Source organism: Periophthalmus magnuspinnatus, chromosome 19 (genome assembly GCF_009829125.3).
Source record: "Periophthalmus magnuspinnatus isolate fPerMag1 chromosome 19, fPerMag1.2.pri, whole genome shotgun sequence".
NCBI classification, from domain to species: domain Eukaryota; kingdom Metazoa; phylum Chordata; class Actinopteri; order Gobiiformes; family Gobiidae; genus Periophthalmus; species Periophthalmus magnuspinnatus.
The window spans coordinates 24,688,599-24,704,701 of record NC_047144.1 but is presented as its reverse complement, the minus strand read 5'-3'; the positions used below and the strand labels follow the sequence as shown (position 1 = coordinate 24,704,701).

The following is a 16,103-nucleotide window of genomic DNA, read 5'->3' as shown; positions in this document are numbered from 1 at the left end:
TTTATAGCTAACTGATGATGAGAATTGCCTCTCATTATTTCATTTAGGTCATTTTAGGTTTGAAACTTTTAGGCATTTAAACTGGCAACCCAAAGTGACTCATGTGAGGCTCATTCTGATTTCTGATTGGATAATCTTCTTGAAAACACAAATTATAACATAAATAAATGGACATCAAGTGCAGTGTTTAAGCTCATGACATTTCAAATTTAAATCTTACATTCAGTTCCATTAAATGATCTTGAAACTGACTACAAATGTTATGTTTTCAGTTCCTCACACAGCCCCCACCACCGCCCCCTCTGCCTCCACCTCCTCTCTCCATGAGCGGATCTGAATCCCCCCTGTCCAAAGTCACCAATGGGACCCCTGTCACCTCCCCATCCTCCCGCCCCACTCAAGTTAAGGTACATGGTCTTTCACTTCTGATTGATTCTTCCAGATGCTGCCATATTAATTAAATCTGTAACTAAAATGATCCAACCCTCCCTCTTCGCATCCACTCTTCCTCCTCTTTTCCTCCTCTTGTCCTCCTTTCTCCATCTCTGTCCGTCCTCTCTTCCTCCTCCACCCGACTCCATTTCTCATGCTTTTCTGTCAGCAGTCCCAGGCCAAGAGCAGCTCGGATCGGCCTCCCCAGAGATCCAAAAAGGCTAAAGACAACAAGCCTAAGGTCAGCCAACACATTCTTCTGTTTTGGAAAAGTCCTAACGGGGACATTCACTCCCAAATGAGTTCAACACATGGGTGACAGTGTTTTTCATGAAATTGTGTTGTTTTTTGTATGGGCTTTGTTGCAAAAGAGGAAGTATAAAGTAGTACATTCGTGCATTAGGTAACAGTTTACAGTATTTCAATTCTCAATAATTTTAATACACAGGAAATCTGGTTTGAAATGTCAAGTTACACATGAAATGCAGAGAATGCTTGTGTCAGCATCTGCTAAAATATGTTGATTAGATTACTTAAAGCTGTTTTGTGTAGCTTTTCTGATGGAGAACTTCACTTGCTTTTCTCCATGGTGATATTATTGCTTTGATAGGAATGTTGTATGGTATTCAAATGGCATAGGCAAGGCAAGTTTATTTGTAAAGCATAACTCGTACACAAATTCAAAGTGCTGTACAGAATAAGAAAGACATTACAATCACACAAATCAAAACATTAATACTCACAAATAATCATAATAAAATTAACATTAAAATAGAGGAGTGCAGAATAAAAACCTTTCAGTCATATGCACAGCTAAACTGAACTATTTTGAGCCCGGATTTAAACATTGCCAAAGTAGAGGCCTGTCTCATACCTATCAAGTGGTTGTAGACCGTATGGCATAGTATGGCATTTAAATAATCAATATTGCATTTATTCAATTACAGGTGCTTTTATTGCTAAAACCCCTTGAAAAAATGTACATTCCTTTTAACTTGGTGGGCCTTGTCTTCTTCAGGGAGATAGACAAGTGTTATGCCATAGTGCATAACATTACAGACAAAAGCTGGGTCCGCAATCTACTTGTGTCTATGGAGATGTTATTGTTTTAACTTTTTTTTAATCACAGTCTACTACCACTTGATAGGTATGTTGCAAACCTGGTGTTTTTATTGGAATATATGGGTCATTTATTGTAACTAGGATCATCAAAAGTATTAAAAATCTGATACTAATTGATACAAAATCTAATCAGAACAAGTGTAAGACACATAGACAAGTCTGTATAATCCCACAGTCATCCAGGTCTGATCCACAGGAAAAGCCAAAAGTAAAATCTGTTAACTGGACAAAAAGTTGTAGGAGTGAAGATGTTTCGCTGCTCATCCAAGCTGCTTCTTCAGTTCTGGTCTGATTGCTGGTAGACACTGCCTTATCTTTCTGAAGGGAGGAGCTAACTATACTAAAACTGGAAACAACTTTTTTCTTTTTTTTTTTTTAAACTGTTTCCATTTGTAGGCTAGGTCTATTTGAGCTACACTAAGTAAGCACATAAACAAGTAGATGCCCATGGACCCCTATGGAACCTACCTGGACGACTGAGGGATTGCACAGATACAAGGCCACATGGTAGTAGTATTGTGGCAACACTAATTATAAACCCCTTGAAGTAGAATTACTTCAGTTTAATCAAAATGGAAGCTAATATAATATCTGTTAATTCAAAAACATGTATCTTTTACCATGACTAAGCAAATTGTCATCTCCGTCAGGTGAAGAAGCTCAAGTATCACCAGTACATCCCCCCTGACCAGAAGGCGGACAAAGAGCGCCCCCCGCAGATGGACTCATCCTATGCCAAGCTGCTCCAACAACAACAGCTCTTCCTTCAACTGCAGATCCTGAACCAGCAGCAGCAGCACTACAACTACCACACCATCTTGCCTGCCCCACCCAAGTCAGTACCACCACTCCATTAGCTCATATATGATACTGTCAAGGTGTCAGGGCATGGAATTGAACCTCCACCCATTTCCTCCTCTTGTAAAACTGAATAGGCTGATTTATATAAGGGGTGTTTGTGCAGAACAAGGTTACAGGAAGTGTCTGTGGCTTGTTTTTGCTGGTATAGCGATTTAGCATTGAGTCATTGAAGCTAAGAGGTTGGCAGCACAAGCTAAACTTAAAGAGCATGCTAGGGAAATAACTGTGGTCTGGAGCAGAGCAATTGGATATTAGGGTGACTCATGAAGTGACGTGTTATACTAATATACCCGGTAGTTTTGTCTTTATAGTGTGTCATGTACTGAAATAAAGTGAGCAGTTTTAGACCCCGAGAAAAAATAACGAAAGACGACTCGGTAGCGCCACCTCAAACTTTGATTTTCATGGGGCCAATGGGAGCCCGACTCGGAAAAAAGTCAACGTAACAATCTGAAACTCACATCAAAAAATAGAACATGTCAGGACATGACAAAAATTATATTGTGGCCCCGCCCTAAAATGTACAGGAAGTTGGCCATATTGGATCAAACCCGGGAATGACAAAAGTGCACACCCTCACATTCAGGACATTTTCTCGCACAATTTTCATCACAAACACTTCAAATTTGGCTAAATCCCACTAAACCCATGTGTGATTAAAGATTATCAATTACATTTTGATTATGACTTTGGGTGTGGTCATGGTTAATTTTCAACAAAATCGCAAATTTTGGAATATTTCAGTAAAATATTTCTCTTTCACACATTTTTTGTTGGGAAAATGCTAATACAGCGTTTATGCACATTTGTGAGCTGAACGCAATGATATGCAAATCAAGGCACTCTCTCAAAATGGCTCTCTAGCGCCCTCTTCAAATTTCATTTTCAAAAATTCACAGGGGCCTTATTTGTGATGGGGCACAATGTGAGAAAGTCACATGACTGTAGCTGTTATGGTTTAGGAAAAAAATAATGGGTGGAAAATGCGTTTCCATTATTATTATTATTTTGGTCGCGACTTTGAAGCCACTTTTGACTCCCTGAACGTTAACGAAAAGTCAATTTTATTGCACCCAAAATTCAAGACTGGTGAAATTTTTTTTCTTTTGACCAGTGTTTATAAAAATTTTGAAAAATGATTCGGTAGCGCCCCCTAAAACTCCAGTGCATTTTTTTTGCATAGTTTGACGTAGACATTTGAAATTTTGCACATACATCCTCCTTGACATACTGATCAAAAAAGCCAGTGAGATCATACCTCCATCTGCAACTATGTTACCGTGGTAACATAATAAATGTGTCATTGAAATGAATGGGGTTCAGAGTACTGGACTTTGTTGTAGACTAAATAGATGCTCTACACTAATCAAACTATGGCCTAAAATTCAACATTGTCAAAAAATGTTGTATTTTCATGTGCAAACAAATTAACATATCAAAATGACTCAATAGCGCCACCTCAAAAATCAAAATACATTACGGCAATGAGACCTTTTTCATCGTAGAAACATAGAATATGTCAAGACAAGTAAAAAATTTGATTATGACCCCACCCTAAACCCTACAGGAAGTCGGCTATTGTGGGCGCAACCTCATTTTTTCAGAATTTTAACTCTCACATTTGGATTTTTTACGCCATGGATTTTCATTCAAGAAACTTGCAAAATTGTCACAATGAACTAGACTCAAGTGGGATTATAGGCGACTCTCTTGGATTTTTTTTAAGTTATAAAATGTGGGTGTGGCCAACCTGCAAATTAAAAATACGTTTTTTGAAGTTTTAAATGGTGCGTAACTCAAACATGCAGTGTCCTATTTCCCGGCATTAATATAGGTTTTGTTCAAAATCTTGATCTGAGTGCATAGATATTCAATTTACATACGTCAAATATTACATTGCTCCACAGCGCTCCCTTGAAATGTTAAATGGTATGCAACAAAAATTATATTCTCACAAACATTTGAAATTTGGCATGGACATCCCTATTCCTATACTGAACAAAAAAGTCAATGACAACATACCTCTATTTTTAAAGGTTTTGCCATGGCAACGTCTGACATTTCTCTTTGAAATACATGGGTTTTGGTTAACTATGATGAAAAATAATTACTTTGTCATAGACCTTTAAAATTTGGTACACATATTCCTCTCATCGTACTGAACAAAAAAGCCAATGAAGACATACCTCTATTTCCAACCGTGCAAACGTGGCAATGTGATAAATGGTCTCATTGGAATGAATGGAGTAGTATTACTCAGTTGCTGATTTTGGGGGAAGGGGCAATGTAAGCGGGTACGAAATGTAGGATCTTCGCGGTGGCGTGTACCCCGTGGTCGCAAGGGGTGGCGAGGGCCTTTATCACTGCTTGCAGTTTTAATTTTAATTAGAGTTGTACTAATTAGAGTTGTACTACTGTAACTTGTCTGGTGGAGGGTAATGCTAGCATCTCCTTGGAAACCAGCAGATGGTGAACACCCACACTCACAGAAAATCAAAAATTTTCATAGCAAGAATTAATTTGCCAACACTTATTTTGCTTTGCTTTTGCTTTTACTTTCCTTTTAGGCCTACAAATGAGCAGCCTCCAACTACCAGCTCTGGCCCCTCCCCTTCCCGTACCCTCACCACGACCACCGCCGCTGCATCCTCCAATCACAGCGCAGCAGTGAGACCAACTCAAACTACAACAAGTGGAGGTAAACTCGGAGTTCTGCCTTTAAACCTGGATGATTTTAAGGTAAATATACAATTCTTCTACAATTATGCAATGATAAAATGTGTTAAAGTGCATACGACGGTTTTCATGTTTATTACTACTTTCTTTGGTGGGATAGTACATATGGTAAATATTTATCATAGTTTTACATCAGTTAAGTGGCACTTTAATCTCAAATTGCAGTTTCCTGTTATAAACGCATCTATTTATGATCTCATTTCTTGTCTTTTAGGTCGCAGAGTTGAAAGCAGAACTGAAACTGCGTGGTCTGACAGTTTCTGGCACTAAAAACGACCTCATCGAGAGGCTCCGCAACTACCAAGAACAGAACGGGGTCACTGGGGTGAAAAACTCACTAACCACCACCTCCGTTACCAGCCCCACTCCCTCCTCCTCCGTCACCAGTCCCACCCTAGAGCCGCAGCAGCCCGGGGAGGTGGGCATCAAGATCAGCCTGCCCTCTATGGCTCAGGTCCAGCCTCACCAGATCATGAGGTTTGGCAGTACCAGCTCTAGCCCCCCAGTGTCGCCCTCCCCCTCCGAGCGCTCACTGGCCGGGATGAGCCCAGATGAGACCAGCTGTAACGGGGATATGTTTGGAGAGATGGTGAGAGGGCCTTGAGAATCATGTGATGTAGTAGTAAAGAGTTGTAACATATATTTTTAATTGTATTCATTTTTTTTGGACTGACTATTCTATTTTCAGACAGTAATTCGTAGAGTGGACCAGCTGCCAATTTTACACAAGATTTTTTTTATTTTTTTTATTTCCCCCATTTGCTTTGTTTTTAATGAGAAATCTACAGGGCTGGCTCTTGCAATCTAATTCATGGGTTTCGAGTAAATGATTCCTAACTGACTTGAAAGATTTTACGAGGCCCTTTCCCCATCCAAAATATATTTTGAATTGAATTATCTTATTGCTATAACAACGGAAGACAATACCAAATCCTTCAAATCAGGAAGGAAATTTTTGCCTGAAATCCATGAGTGATTAACACGTTAGCCCTTTAGTTGACTAAATAGAGCTAAATTGGGTTGCCGGTTTCAATGCTGAAATCCAGTCTAAAAGAACTTTCTCTGATCTGAATCCTTATTACCTGAATCCCAGCACCTGCAGCCAATCTTTAATCAGTGCCCACTGCAGTATATGCTGTCCATATACTGAGAAAAGCTTCTATGTGTCCTCCATCTACAGGTGAAGGTCATTTTCACACATTAGTGTTCTGTGGAGCGACCCCAGAGCGCACTAGATTTAGTTCTGGTTTACTTTACTTTTGGGTCAGCCTTATTCACATTGTTCACCAGTTCACCAATTCATACAAATACACTTGAATGGAGCACTTTTTTGCCCAATTCCAAGCAATTTTACTGTCACAGTGGACTGCTTAGGTCGGCCTGAGGCCGGCCACTGTCACACCGCACTCACCCACGTTCACACCGCACTAAAAAAAAGAATAACAAGGTACATTTTTATCAATACCTTTTAATTCAATTCAATTCAATTAATAAAAGTGCATTTCATCTACACCAACACATAGCACTTGCCTTTGTGGTCACCGATCATCTTTTTTCAGCATTGATTTCTAACTCCATAAATGGTATTTCTGTATTTTTCAGGTGAGCTCCCCTCTGACCCAGCTCAGCCTGCACCCGTCTCCTCAGCACCCCTCAACTTCAGTCTCCTCCCAAGCCCTCTGTCCCGTCAAGGAAGAGACCCGGACCTCTTGCAGCCTCTCCAAGCCCGACCCCCCCGCCACCATCACCATGGAAACCTCCCCCATGGACAAAGACCAGATGCTACAAGAGAAGGACAAGCAGATCGAGGAGCTGACCCGGATGCTGCGCCAGAAACAGCAGCTTGTAGAGACGCTCCGGTCCCAACTGGAGCAGGGCAAGGTGGTGAAGACAGAGGACGTGGAGAGCAGGCCCGCATGCATACAGGTCAAGCCCCCGACACTCATCAAGGCTTCTGCTATCCAACCGCCCACACTGCCCAACGGTGTGGTGCTCAAACTTAAACGTGAAGACCCAGAGGACAAAATGGAGGACGAGGCGCAAACCAAAAAAATTACTCAACCAATGCAGTGTTCACAAGAGACTTTGCTAAGGTTGCAGCAGATCCACAGACAAGCAGAGCAGCACAAGCAACAACCGACACAAGTCCAGAAGGCAGCGGAGGTGAAGGCCACGCCCATCTCAAAAATGCCACAGCTAAAGAAAAACTCGCAACTGCTGCTACGGCAACAGCAGCAAATCCAACAGTTAATCATCCAGCAGACCCAACAGAAGCAGATGCAAGCTAATAAGCTAGTACCACAGAGTCCAGTCAAGCAGGTCCAAGGTGCGGTCCAGACCCAAAAGAACCAGGTCAAGCAAGTTCAAGTGCACATCCAGAATCAGCACGCCACAGCCAATCAGAGCACAGTCAACCAGAGCGTGGCCAATCACAGGGCGGCGTCCAACCAACACAAAAGGCAGCACAAGGTTCAGCAGAGGCAGCAGCAGAAGCAGTCCACGGTGCCAGTCACTACACAACAGGTGAAAGACATCCACCAAGGAAACTCTAATAGCTATGAAAATGTTTATTGTTAAATAGACACACTGTATACTAAATACTAAATTATGATTTCATAGAGATCATCCTTGGTCAAATTACGGTTATGATTAGTTATGATTCCTTGCAACACAGTCAGTGGATTTCTGAAATTTGTCATTTTCCTTAATATACTTTGATACAATTTTATTATTGGCACAACAATAAAACCTGTTGGAGCAGACTACTGATGCACTAAGTAATAGTAATGTTTATTAATGGGATGTACTCAAGACCATCTAGAATAGATGACTCTAGAAGTAATTCTATCAAAATACATGTAAACCCAGGAACTAAGATTGAGGTATCATGAATCGAATTTTAAAGATCCCAAATCACATCTGGGGAACTCTGTGTGATGCCTGCTGCAACCACTGCAGCTGTAACAGCACAGTCCGATTTCCATTAGGCACAGACTAAGCGAGGTGTTCAACTGCACAGGGGAAGAAACAGCCAGGAAAATATTGGACATGATGTCGCTTAACTATGTCTGCCAAAAGTGAGGTAATATTAATGGTAGTTGTTTTTATTAGTAATCATAGCTGTAAAGTTTTATTGCTCAGGTTAAATTATGCACATCTCATATCCTCCATTCGCACCTATTTGGTTCTTTGATCTGCATGTAGACTGGGGCATGAGTGGTCTGACAGGTTTTGTGGCAAACATTATTTAAATTTGTTTTTTTTTGGTGCAGTCTTTCTCTGTATGTAAACTTGGTGACTAACTTTTTCCCATTCAAAAGATGTACTGTAATATTTTATTTAAATTGCTAATTGCATGGTGATGGATCAGATGATCCATGTAGATGCAGTTTACAATAAATACAAACTTATGTTGTCTTATTTTCTCTATATCAGGTGACGTCAGTGGTCATAAACCAGCAGAACGGCACCCAGATCCACACTCAGGCCATTTCTTTAGACCTCCTCAAAACCAATGGAGCACCTACGCTGGTCACAGATAGCAACGGCAACCACTACCTGATTGCCCTCACCAGTAACCCGGGAGATGGCCAGAATGGGGTCTCCTCATTGGCCAAAACAAATGGACGAATCACACTCCAGGTACTTTTTTTAATCTAATAAATAAGATTAAATTAAATCTTATGGTTGGTAACAATTTTTTTTTTTATCAGAGATTGCAGTCCACTCCGACAAAGCTACCCAGCAGTAACACTGACAGCCAATCAAAAGAGCAGCCACCAGCAGAGCCAGTGAGCCAGCCAGTGAAAAAGGTACAGCTAAGAATACTGCCCCCCAAAAGGTCATATTTGTTGATGCTAAAATTCTAAATGTTTATGTTTGGAACTTTGACATAACACTTTTCCACCACAAGATGTCACTAGCAGGACATTACAGGATACCAGATAATTGTCTGCATTTATAATAACTATCATTATCTCTCACCAGAGAGCAAGAGAGTTATATTTTAAATGAGGGACAGGCCTGAATTCTATGGTAGAATTTTAATTTAATTTACTAATTGAAATGTTGCAAATATTTTCAGTTAGGATTTTGTTTAATATATATGGAATTTATTTTTTGGCCTCTTGCTTGGTTACAGATGACATCACAACATTTTTAGGCCAATAATATTTAATACAGATGGGAGCACTGTTAGCCACTCTTAGAAATGGTCAGGTTCAACATTTGTGCCTAATCAAATATTTCAACATTTACTTTTTGGATAATTTGTGGCAAAATATAGTGTAATGAAAAACGTATTTTGCTCCCATCTGAATGTATGACATCATCACATTGAAAACAACCTTTTTCTTTGTCAGCACAAAAGCTGCATGTTACTGAATTCTCTCCATAGCACCAATAGTTGCCATTAAGATATAAAAGAGTTGAGCCATACCGTGCAGGTGCAGATACATATGCACAGCGTGAGCCCTGCCCTTCATCTGAAATTAATGCATTATTTTTTTATAATAATAATTATACTTAATTTGCTTTTTCAAAATTGACAAAAATACAAACAACACTGAGCAGACCAAAAAAAGTAAAAAAAAAAAAAAAAGGATTGTACTCAATCCTTTAATAATAGCAAGACCCAGGTAGATTATAAAGGGCTGCCATGTCTTATTTTTCAGTTTAGCACTTCTCATTTTCATTGGCAGCACTCTAAAAATGTCACTATACCACTCTGTGATTGTAGGTGGTTTGTCCTTAATCCAATTATTTAGTATCCTAGCTGAGGAGAGAGGCTTTTTCAACAGTTTAGAGCCTGGCTATGTATTTTTAGCTGGTAATGTTATCACAAATTGTCCTGCATTCTTACAAACTTTATATTCAAAATTGTGCCAATTGCCTTAGAAATACAATCCCAAAGTCTAGATGCCACTCTAAATTTTAAACACAACTAAATACATTTTGTTGCTTTGATGTTTAAAGGTGCAGAAACCAGGACTGCACTTAGAAGTGAATGGCGCCCCCCAGCCCAACCTCTCCGTCACTGCGCCTCCCACCATGCAACCGTTCTTTGATGACCTGTCTGACAGCGAGAGCCACAACAACCTCATGTCTTCTCTGAAGGTACAGACCCTAAATCTCTCTATCAATATTCTCTTTTTCTTCTGTACAATAAACTTCATTGATCTGTCTTCCTTCCTTTTTTCCTCTTTTCCATTTCATCTGTCTATCACTGTACAGAGAGAGCCGGTGTGTCTGCCATATGACCGGCATGCTCTCTTCACCCCTCCCTCCCCCAAACCAAACACCTCCCCCTGCTCTCCGCGTTCCAAAGTACGTCTTTGCTTCATCCTTTCTTTTGCTTCTTTTTTTTTTTTTTTTTTTGCACCTAAGCATTATGGCTCTTCTGCTTTCTTTGGCAATTTCTGTTTTAGAGAAGGTGAAATTTTTTGTATTTGCAAAATGTAACTGGGTGTGGGCAGTGCCTATTTTGTGGTCTATTTTTACTTTGATTAAATTTTGGTAAAACGTTTAGAACAGTCATGGTAGTAATACTACAACACTAACAATACTAACATTTCAAACTGAATTTCAACACTAAGTAACAGACTCAATATTCATTACCGATTCCAAAACCACGATGATGTTAAACACTCTTTATTTAGACAATAGAATGTCAGTTTTGACATTAAATGATAGATAATAACCCCTCAGTGGTCCAGGTAGGTCCATAGTGGTCCATGGGTGTATACTAGTTTATGTGTCTTACACTTGTTCTGATACAGCTAAAGATGATTCTAAAGCTGTTCAGGAAAGGTTCATTTCTGTCCTCTGAATGTGACTTTTTTAATGTCAATACATGCTTAAATAAGTATTCAGCTTAGTATCTGATTTTCAATACTTTTGACGACGGGTGCGAAGAGGACTGGGCAGCGGTCGAAGATGGGTGTCTCGACGACCCGGTCCACAGACACAGCATCTGGCTGTAGTGACATGGAATGTCACCTCGCTGGGGGGAAGGAGCCTGAGCTCGTGCAGGAGGTTGAGAGGTACTGGCTAGATATAGTCGGGCTCACCTCCACGCACAGCTTGGGCTCTGGTACCCATCTCCTTGAGACGGGTGGGACCCTCCACTTCTCTGGCGTTGCCCATGGGGAGAGGCAGCGAGCTGGTGTGGGCTTGCTTATTGCCCCACTGCTCAGCCGTCACGTGTTGGAGTTTACCCCGGTGAACGAGAGGGTTGCGTCCCTGCGCCTTCGGGTCGGGGACAGGTCTCTCACTGTTGTGTCGGCCTGTGGGCCAAACAGCAGTGTAGAGTACCCGGCCTTCTTGGAGTCCCTGGGAGGGGTACTAGACAGTCCACCTACTGGGGACTCCATTGTTCTACTGGGGAACTTCAACGCCCACGTGGGCAACGCCAGTGACACCTGGAGGGGCGTGATCGGGAAGAATGGCTTCCCTGATCTGAACCCAAGTGGTGTTTTGTTATTGGACTTCTGTGCTAGCCACAGTTTGTCCATAACAAACACCATGTTCGAACACAAGGGTGTCCATCAGTGAACATGGCACCAGGAGACCCTAGGTCAGAGGTCGATGATCAACATTGTCATCGTGTCATTTGACCTTCGGCTGCGTGTCTTGGACACTCAGGTGAAGAGAGGGGCAGAGCTGTCAACCGATCACCACCTGGTTGTGAGTTGGATCTGCTGGCAGAGGAGGAAGCCTCTTGGGAATGTCTGGTGGAACCCTCTGTCAGCAGGGTCTTCAACTCACGCCTCCGGGAGAGCTTCTCCCGCATCCCAGGGGAGGTTGGAGACATGGAGTCCGAGTGGGCCATGTTCTCCACCTCTATTGTCGATGCGGCTGCACATAGCGGTGCTTGCAAGGTCTCTGGTGCCTGTCGCGGTGACAATCCCCAAACCCGGTGGTGAACGCCAGAAGTAAGGGATGCCGACAGGCTGGAGAAGGCGTCCTATCAGGGCCTGCTGGCTTGTGGGACTCCAGAAGCAGCCGACAGGTACTATCAGGCCAAGTGTGCCGCAGCCTGTGCAGTCGCAGAGGCAAAAACTCAGGGCTGGGAGGAGTTCGGGGAGGCGATTGAGGAGGACTATCGGTCGGCCTCGAGGAAATTCTGGTAAACCGTTCGCCTCAGGAGAGGGAAGCAGTGCGTCACCAACACTGTTTACAGTGCGGGCGGAGAGCTGCTGACCTCAACTGGCGCCGTAGTTGGGCGGTGGAAAGAATACTTTGAGGATCTCCTCAATCCCACTGTCACGTCTTCCGAGGAGAAAGCAGAGTTTGAGGACTCAGGGGTGGACTCAACCATTACCCTGGCTGAAGTCACTGAGGTGGTTGGAAAGCTCCTCAGTGGCAAGGCTCCGGGGGTGGATGAGATCCATCCTGAGTATCTTAAATCTCTGGATGTTGTGGGGCTGTCTTGGCTGACACGCCTTTGCAACAACGCGTGGGAGTCGGGGACAGTACATTTTGGAATGGCAGACCGGGGTGGTGGTCCCTCTGTTTAAGAAGGGGGACCAGAGGGTGTGTTCCAACTACAGGGGAATCACACTCCTCAGCCTTCCCGGTAAGGTCTATTCCAGGGTACTGGAGAGGAGAATTCGACCGATAGTCAAACCTCGGATTCAGGAGGAGCAGTGTGGTTTTTGTCCCGGTCGCGGAACACTGGACCAGCTCTATACTCTCCATCGGGTCCTCGAGGGTTCATGGGAGTTTGCTCAACCAGTCCACATGTGTTTTGTGGATCTGGAGAAGGCATTCGACCGTGTCCCTCGTGGTGTCCTTTGGGGGGTGCTCTGGGAGTATGGGGTCCGGGGCTCTTTGCTAAGGGCTGTCCGGTCCCTGTATGAGCGGAGCAGGAGCTGTGTTTGCATTTCCGGCAATAAGTCAGACCTGTTCCCAGTGCATGTTGGACTCCGCCAGGGCTGCCCTTTGTCACCGGTTCTGTTCATTATATTTATGGATAGAATTTCTAGGCACATCAGAGTAGAGTCACTGCTCCTCCACGTCAAGAGGAGGCAGTTGAGGTGGTTCGGGCATCTATTCCGGGCTACCTGGACACCTCCCTAGGAAGGTTTTCCGGGCACGTCCCACTGGGAGGAGGCCCTGGGGAAGACCCAGGACACACTGGAGGAACTATATCTCTCAGCTGGCCTGGGAACGCCTCAGGATTCTCCCGGAAGAGCTAGAGGAAGTGTGTGTGGAGTGGGAAGTCTGGGCCTCCCTGCTGAAACTGCTGCCTCCGCGACCCGACCCCGGATAAAGCGGAAAAAAATGCATGGATGGATTGACGATAATAGTGTTTAGTAATCAAGTGACATGGTTCAGTTAAAATTAAATAACTCTTCATTTAAGTTGCTATAGCTTTTTACAGTAGAACTAAACTATAGGACATTGATAGCGTTTGGACTGTAACAGTGTTTCTCAGTCTGTGGTACATGCAGACCAGACCTCTGCAGTATTGAGTATATTTGTTTAATATACAAATAAATCTGTTCATGTTTTTGTCATATTTGCAGTTAATCATTATTTAGAACTACCTAATCCCCTAATCCATGGTTAAGTCTCATTTATACCTGATAAATCTGGTATTCAGAAAGCCACATTATCTAAAAATTGAGAACCACTGTACAATAAGAGTTGGTCTTGAAAGTTACAAAATCTCATATTTTTATTGGGGAAAATAAATTGGATTTATATCAGCCATACAGAAGCTCAGTATGTCACTAAACAACACCATATACCAAATATACAGGGTATTAAACAACATTTATTTATTGTTTCCAGGAGAATGGTGTGAACAGTCAGCAGATGGACGACCTGTTTGACATCCTGCTGAAAAGTGGAGGTGAGGCACTGCTGCAAACTATTCTTAAAAACCTATACTTAAAGACACTGTACCTACTTGTTTGTTTAAAATGAACTAGTTATATTTTTTAGTTATTCTCAGTATTCTTTGCATCCTAATTATTCAAAATTAGAGGCCAGAATGGACTTTTGCCTTCATGGTAATGCTGACAACAACTAGTATGCTAACAGTGCACCAGCCTTACTTCTTGGTTCATGAAGGATAAAAAACACTTTATAATTAGACACAGACATCACAAATCTCATGATGACCCTACAATACATCTGCACTGTGGCAAGAAACACTTTACTTTATTGCATGAAAAAAAATCTGATACCGTCTCAAACCACAAATCTGTCCTGTTCCCTGTTCAATCTACTTTCTCTCTCCGCAGAAATCCCCGGCTTTAAGTCCAACCCAGACCCCTCCCTGGCCCCCCTGCACTCAGACCCGCCTTCCCCCACCTCTCCCCCCTCTCCCCTGCACCTGTCACCCCCCACCCCCACGGAGCCCATCATGTGCCCGCCGCGGCCCGACCGGGACCCCTGCAGCGGAACGGGCCGACTGGAGGACTTCCTGGAGAGCACCACAGGAGCGCCCTTGATCGGGGTGGAGCCAGACGGAGGGCTGACTCTCATCGACGACCTCCACAGCCAAATGCTCAGCACCCCCAGCATCCTGGAGCACCCACCTTCTCCTATGGACACCTCCGAACTGGGCTTCTCCCCACACTCCTCTGGCCTGGACTTCGGAGACCCAGCCTTGGACAGCATGGACTGGTTGGACATCTCCATGGTGGGCGGAGGAGGTGGGGTGAGCAGTAGCGGTGGTGTGGGAGAGCGGGAGGGGGGTACGGGAGCCCCCCTAGTGTTGCCCCACACGCCCCAAAGTGTCTTCTCTGCTGATTTCCTGGACAGTACGGACCTGCAGCTGCACTGGGAGTCCTGTTTGTAGCCACGCGACTGGGACACTGGCTCACATGTACAGGCTGTGTCTTTGACATGCACATACACATATGCTGTACCACTGCGGGAGGGGGGAGGGGCCATATGCAAACACGCACACATCGCCCCACGCCCGCCTCACTGTTACTGAAGCGGGGCCATCACAGGAGACAGAAGCTACCAGACCAGAGGTTTTAGTTTAAAGAAAAGCCAAAGCAGTCCCACCTGTGTGTCGGCCCCGTGGACCAGGCAGCTGTGGGCCACATGCTGAATGTCCTACACCTGAGCTCACCACATCTGTGTCAGTGCCTCCTGAATTTTGCACTTATGAATCTGATTGGTTTTAAGGGGAGGGGGGTCCCATGAATGCCACCTTGTGTTGAATTGATCAGCTGAGCCCTGTGTAAAAGGCAGCTGGCCTCACCATGGCGACACAAGCCCCGCCCGCACTAGTCAAAGAAGCCAACCTTCATTGGTTGATGGTTGCTGTTGAAACATCAGTGACAACAGTTTGAATAGAGCCTCATTGAGGTGCATATTATTGGTAACATTATGGTAGACCACTATGTATTGCTGTATATGGGGTGTATATTATCAATTGTCCATATGAATATTTTTCTCTGCAGGCTGCTTAGAGCCAAGTGGAGCCAGCTGGGACATAAGGTCAGGGCCGGGCCTCCAAGATACTTGGACCTTGTCTTTTTATAAAGGAAAAAAGTTGAAAAAAAAAATAAATATACGAAAAATCAAGAGTTGTTTGACTCTTTATTTGTGCAAAATCTGCATCACAATATGCCATAGCTGATGTAGCTGCATTAATTACAAGTAAATCTGATGTGAAACAAAAACCATTTCTCTTTTGACTTGAAACCACTCCCATTCCTTTATAGAGACAGTGGCTGCAAAAGTATTCATCCCCCTGGAACTTTTTCAAATTTTGTCAAGTCACAACCACAAACTTAAATATTTTTAAATTTGCTTTTTATGTGAATAAGTAACACAAAATGGTACATGAAGTGTGAAGTAGAAAATTATACATAATTTGCAGATTTAAAAAAAAAACAAAAAAAACTGAAAAGTGCAGCATGCAAAAGTATTCAGTCCTCCTAAGTCAATACTTTGGAGGAATGAAGAACAAGCTCACCATCATG

The 16,103-nt window shown here is 43.2% G+C and overlaps 1 protein-coding gene across 7 annotated transcripts in view; it reads left to right on the top strand.

The window, feature by feature from the left end:
- The window catches only part of mrtfab (myocardin related transcription factor Ab), a 47,326-nt gene extending 31,624 nt beyond the window's left edge, over positions 1–15,702 (top strand). For 3 of the 7 annotated variants that reach the window (XM_055229403.1, XM_055229407.1, XM_055229405.1), the window contains 12 exons: positions 273–407; positions 602–673; positions 2,205–2,389; positions 4,983–5,154; positions 5,366–5,740; positions 6,754–7,674; positions 8,587–8,793; positions 8,865–8,963; positions 10,126–10,266; positions 10,384–10,476; positions 13,948–14,008; positions 14,403–15,702. In XM_055229403.1, coding sequence (XP_055085378.1) covers positions 273–407; positions 602–673; positions 2,205–2,389; positions 4,983–5,154; positions 5,366–5,740; positions 6,754–7,674; positions 8,587–8,793; positions 8,865–8,963; positions 10,126–10,266; positions 10,384–10,476; positions 13,948–14,008; positions 14,403–14,962 — 3,021 coding nt within the window. In that variant the 3' untranslated portion in view covers positions 14,963–15,702. The remainder of the gene's footprint in view (positions 1–272; positions 408–601; positions 674–2,204; positions 2,390–4,982; positions 5,155–5,365; positions 5,741–6,753; positions 7,675–8,586; positions 8,794–8,864; positions 8,964–10,125; positions 10,267–10,383; positions 10,477–13,947; positions 14,009–14,402) is intronic. The other 4 variants (XM_055229406.1, XM_055229408.1, XM_055229404.1 and 1 more) reach the window with 3 other exon arrangements.
- The last annotated feature ends 401 nt before the right edge of the window (positions 15,703–16,103 follow it).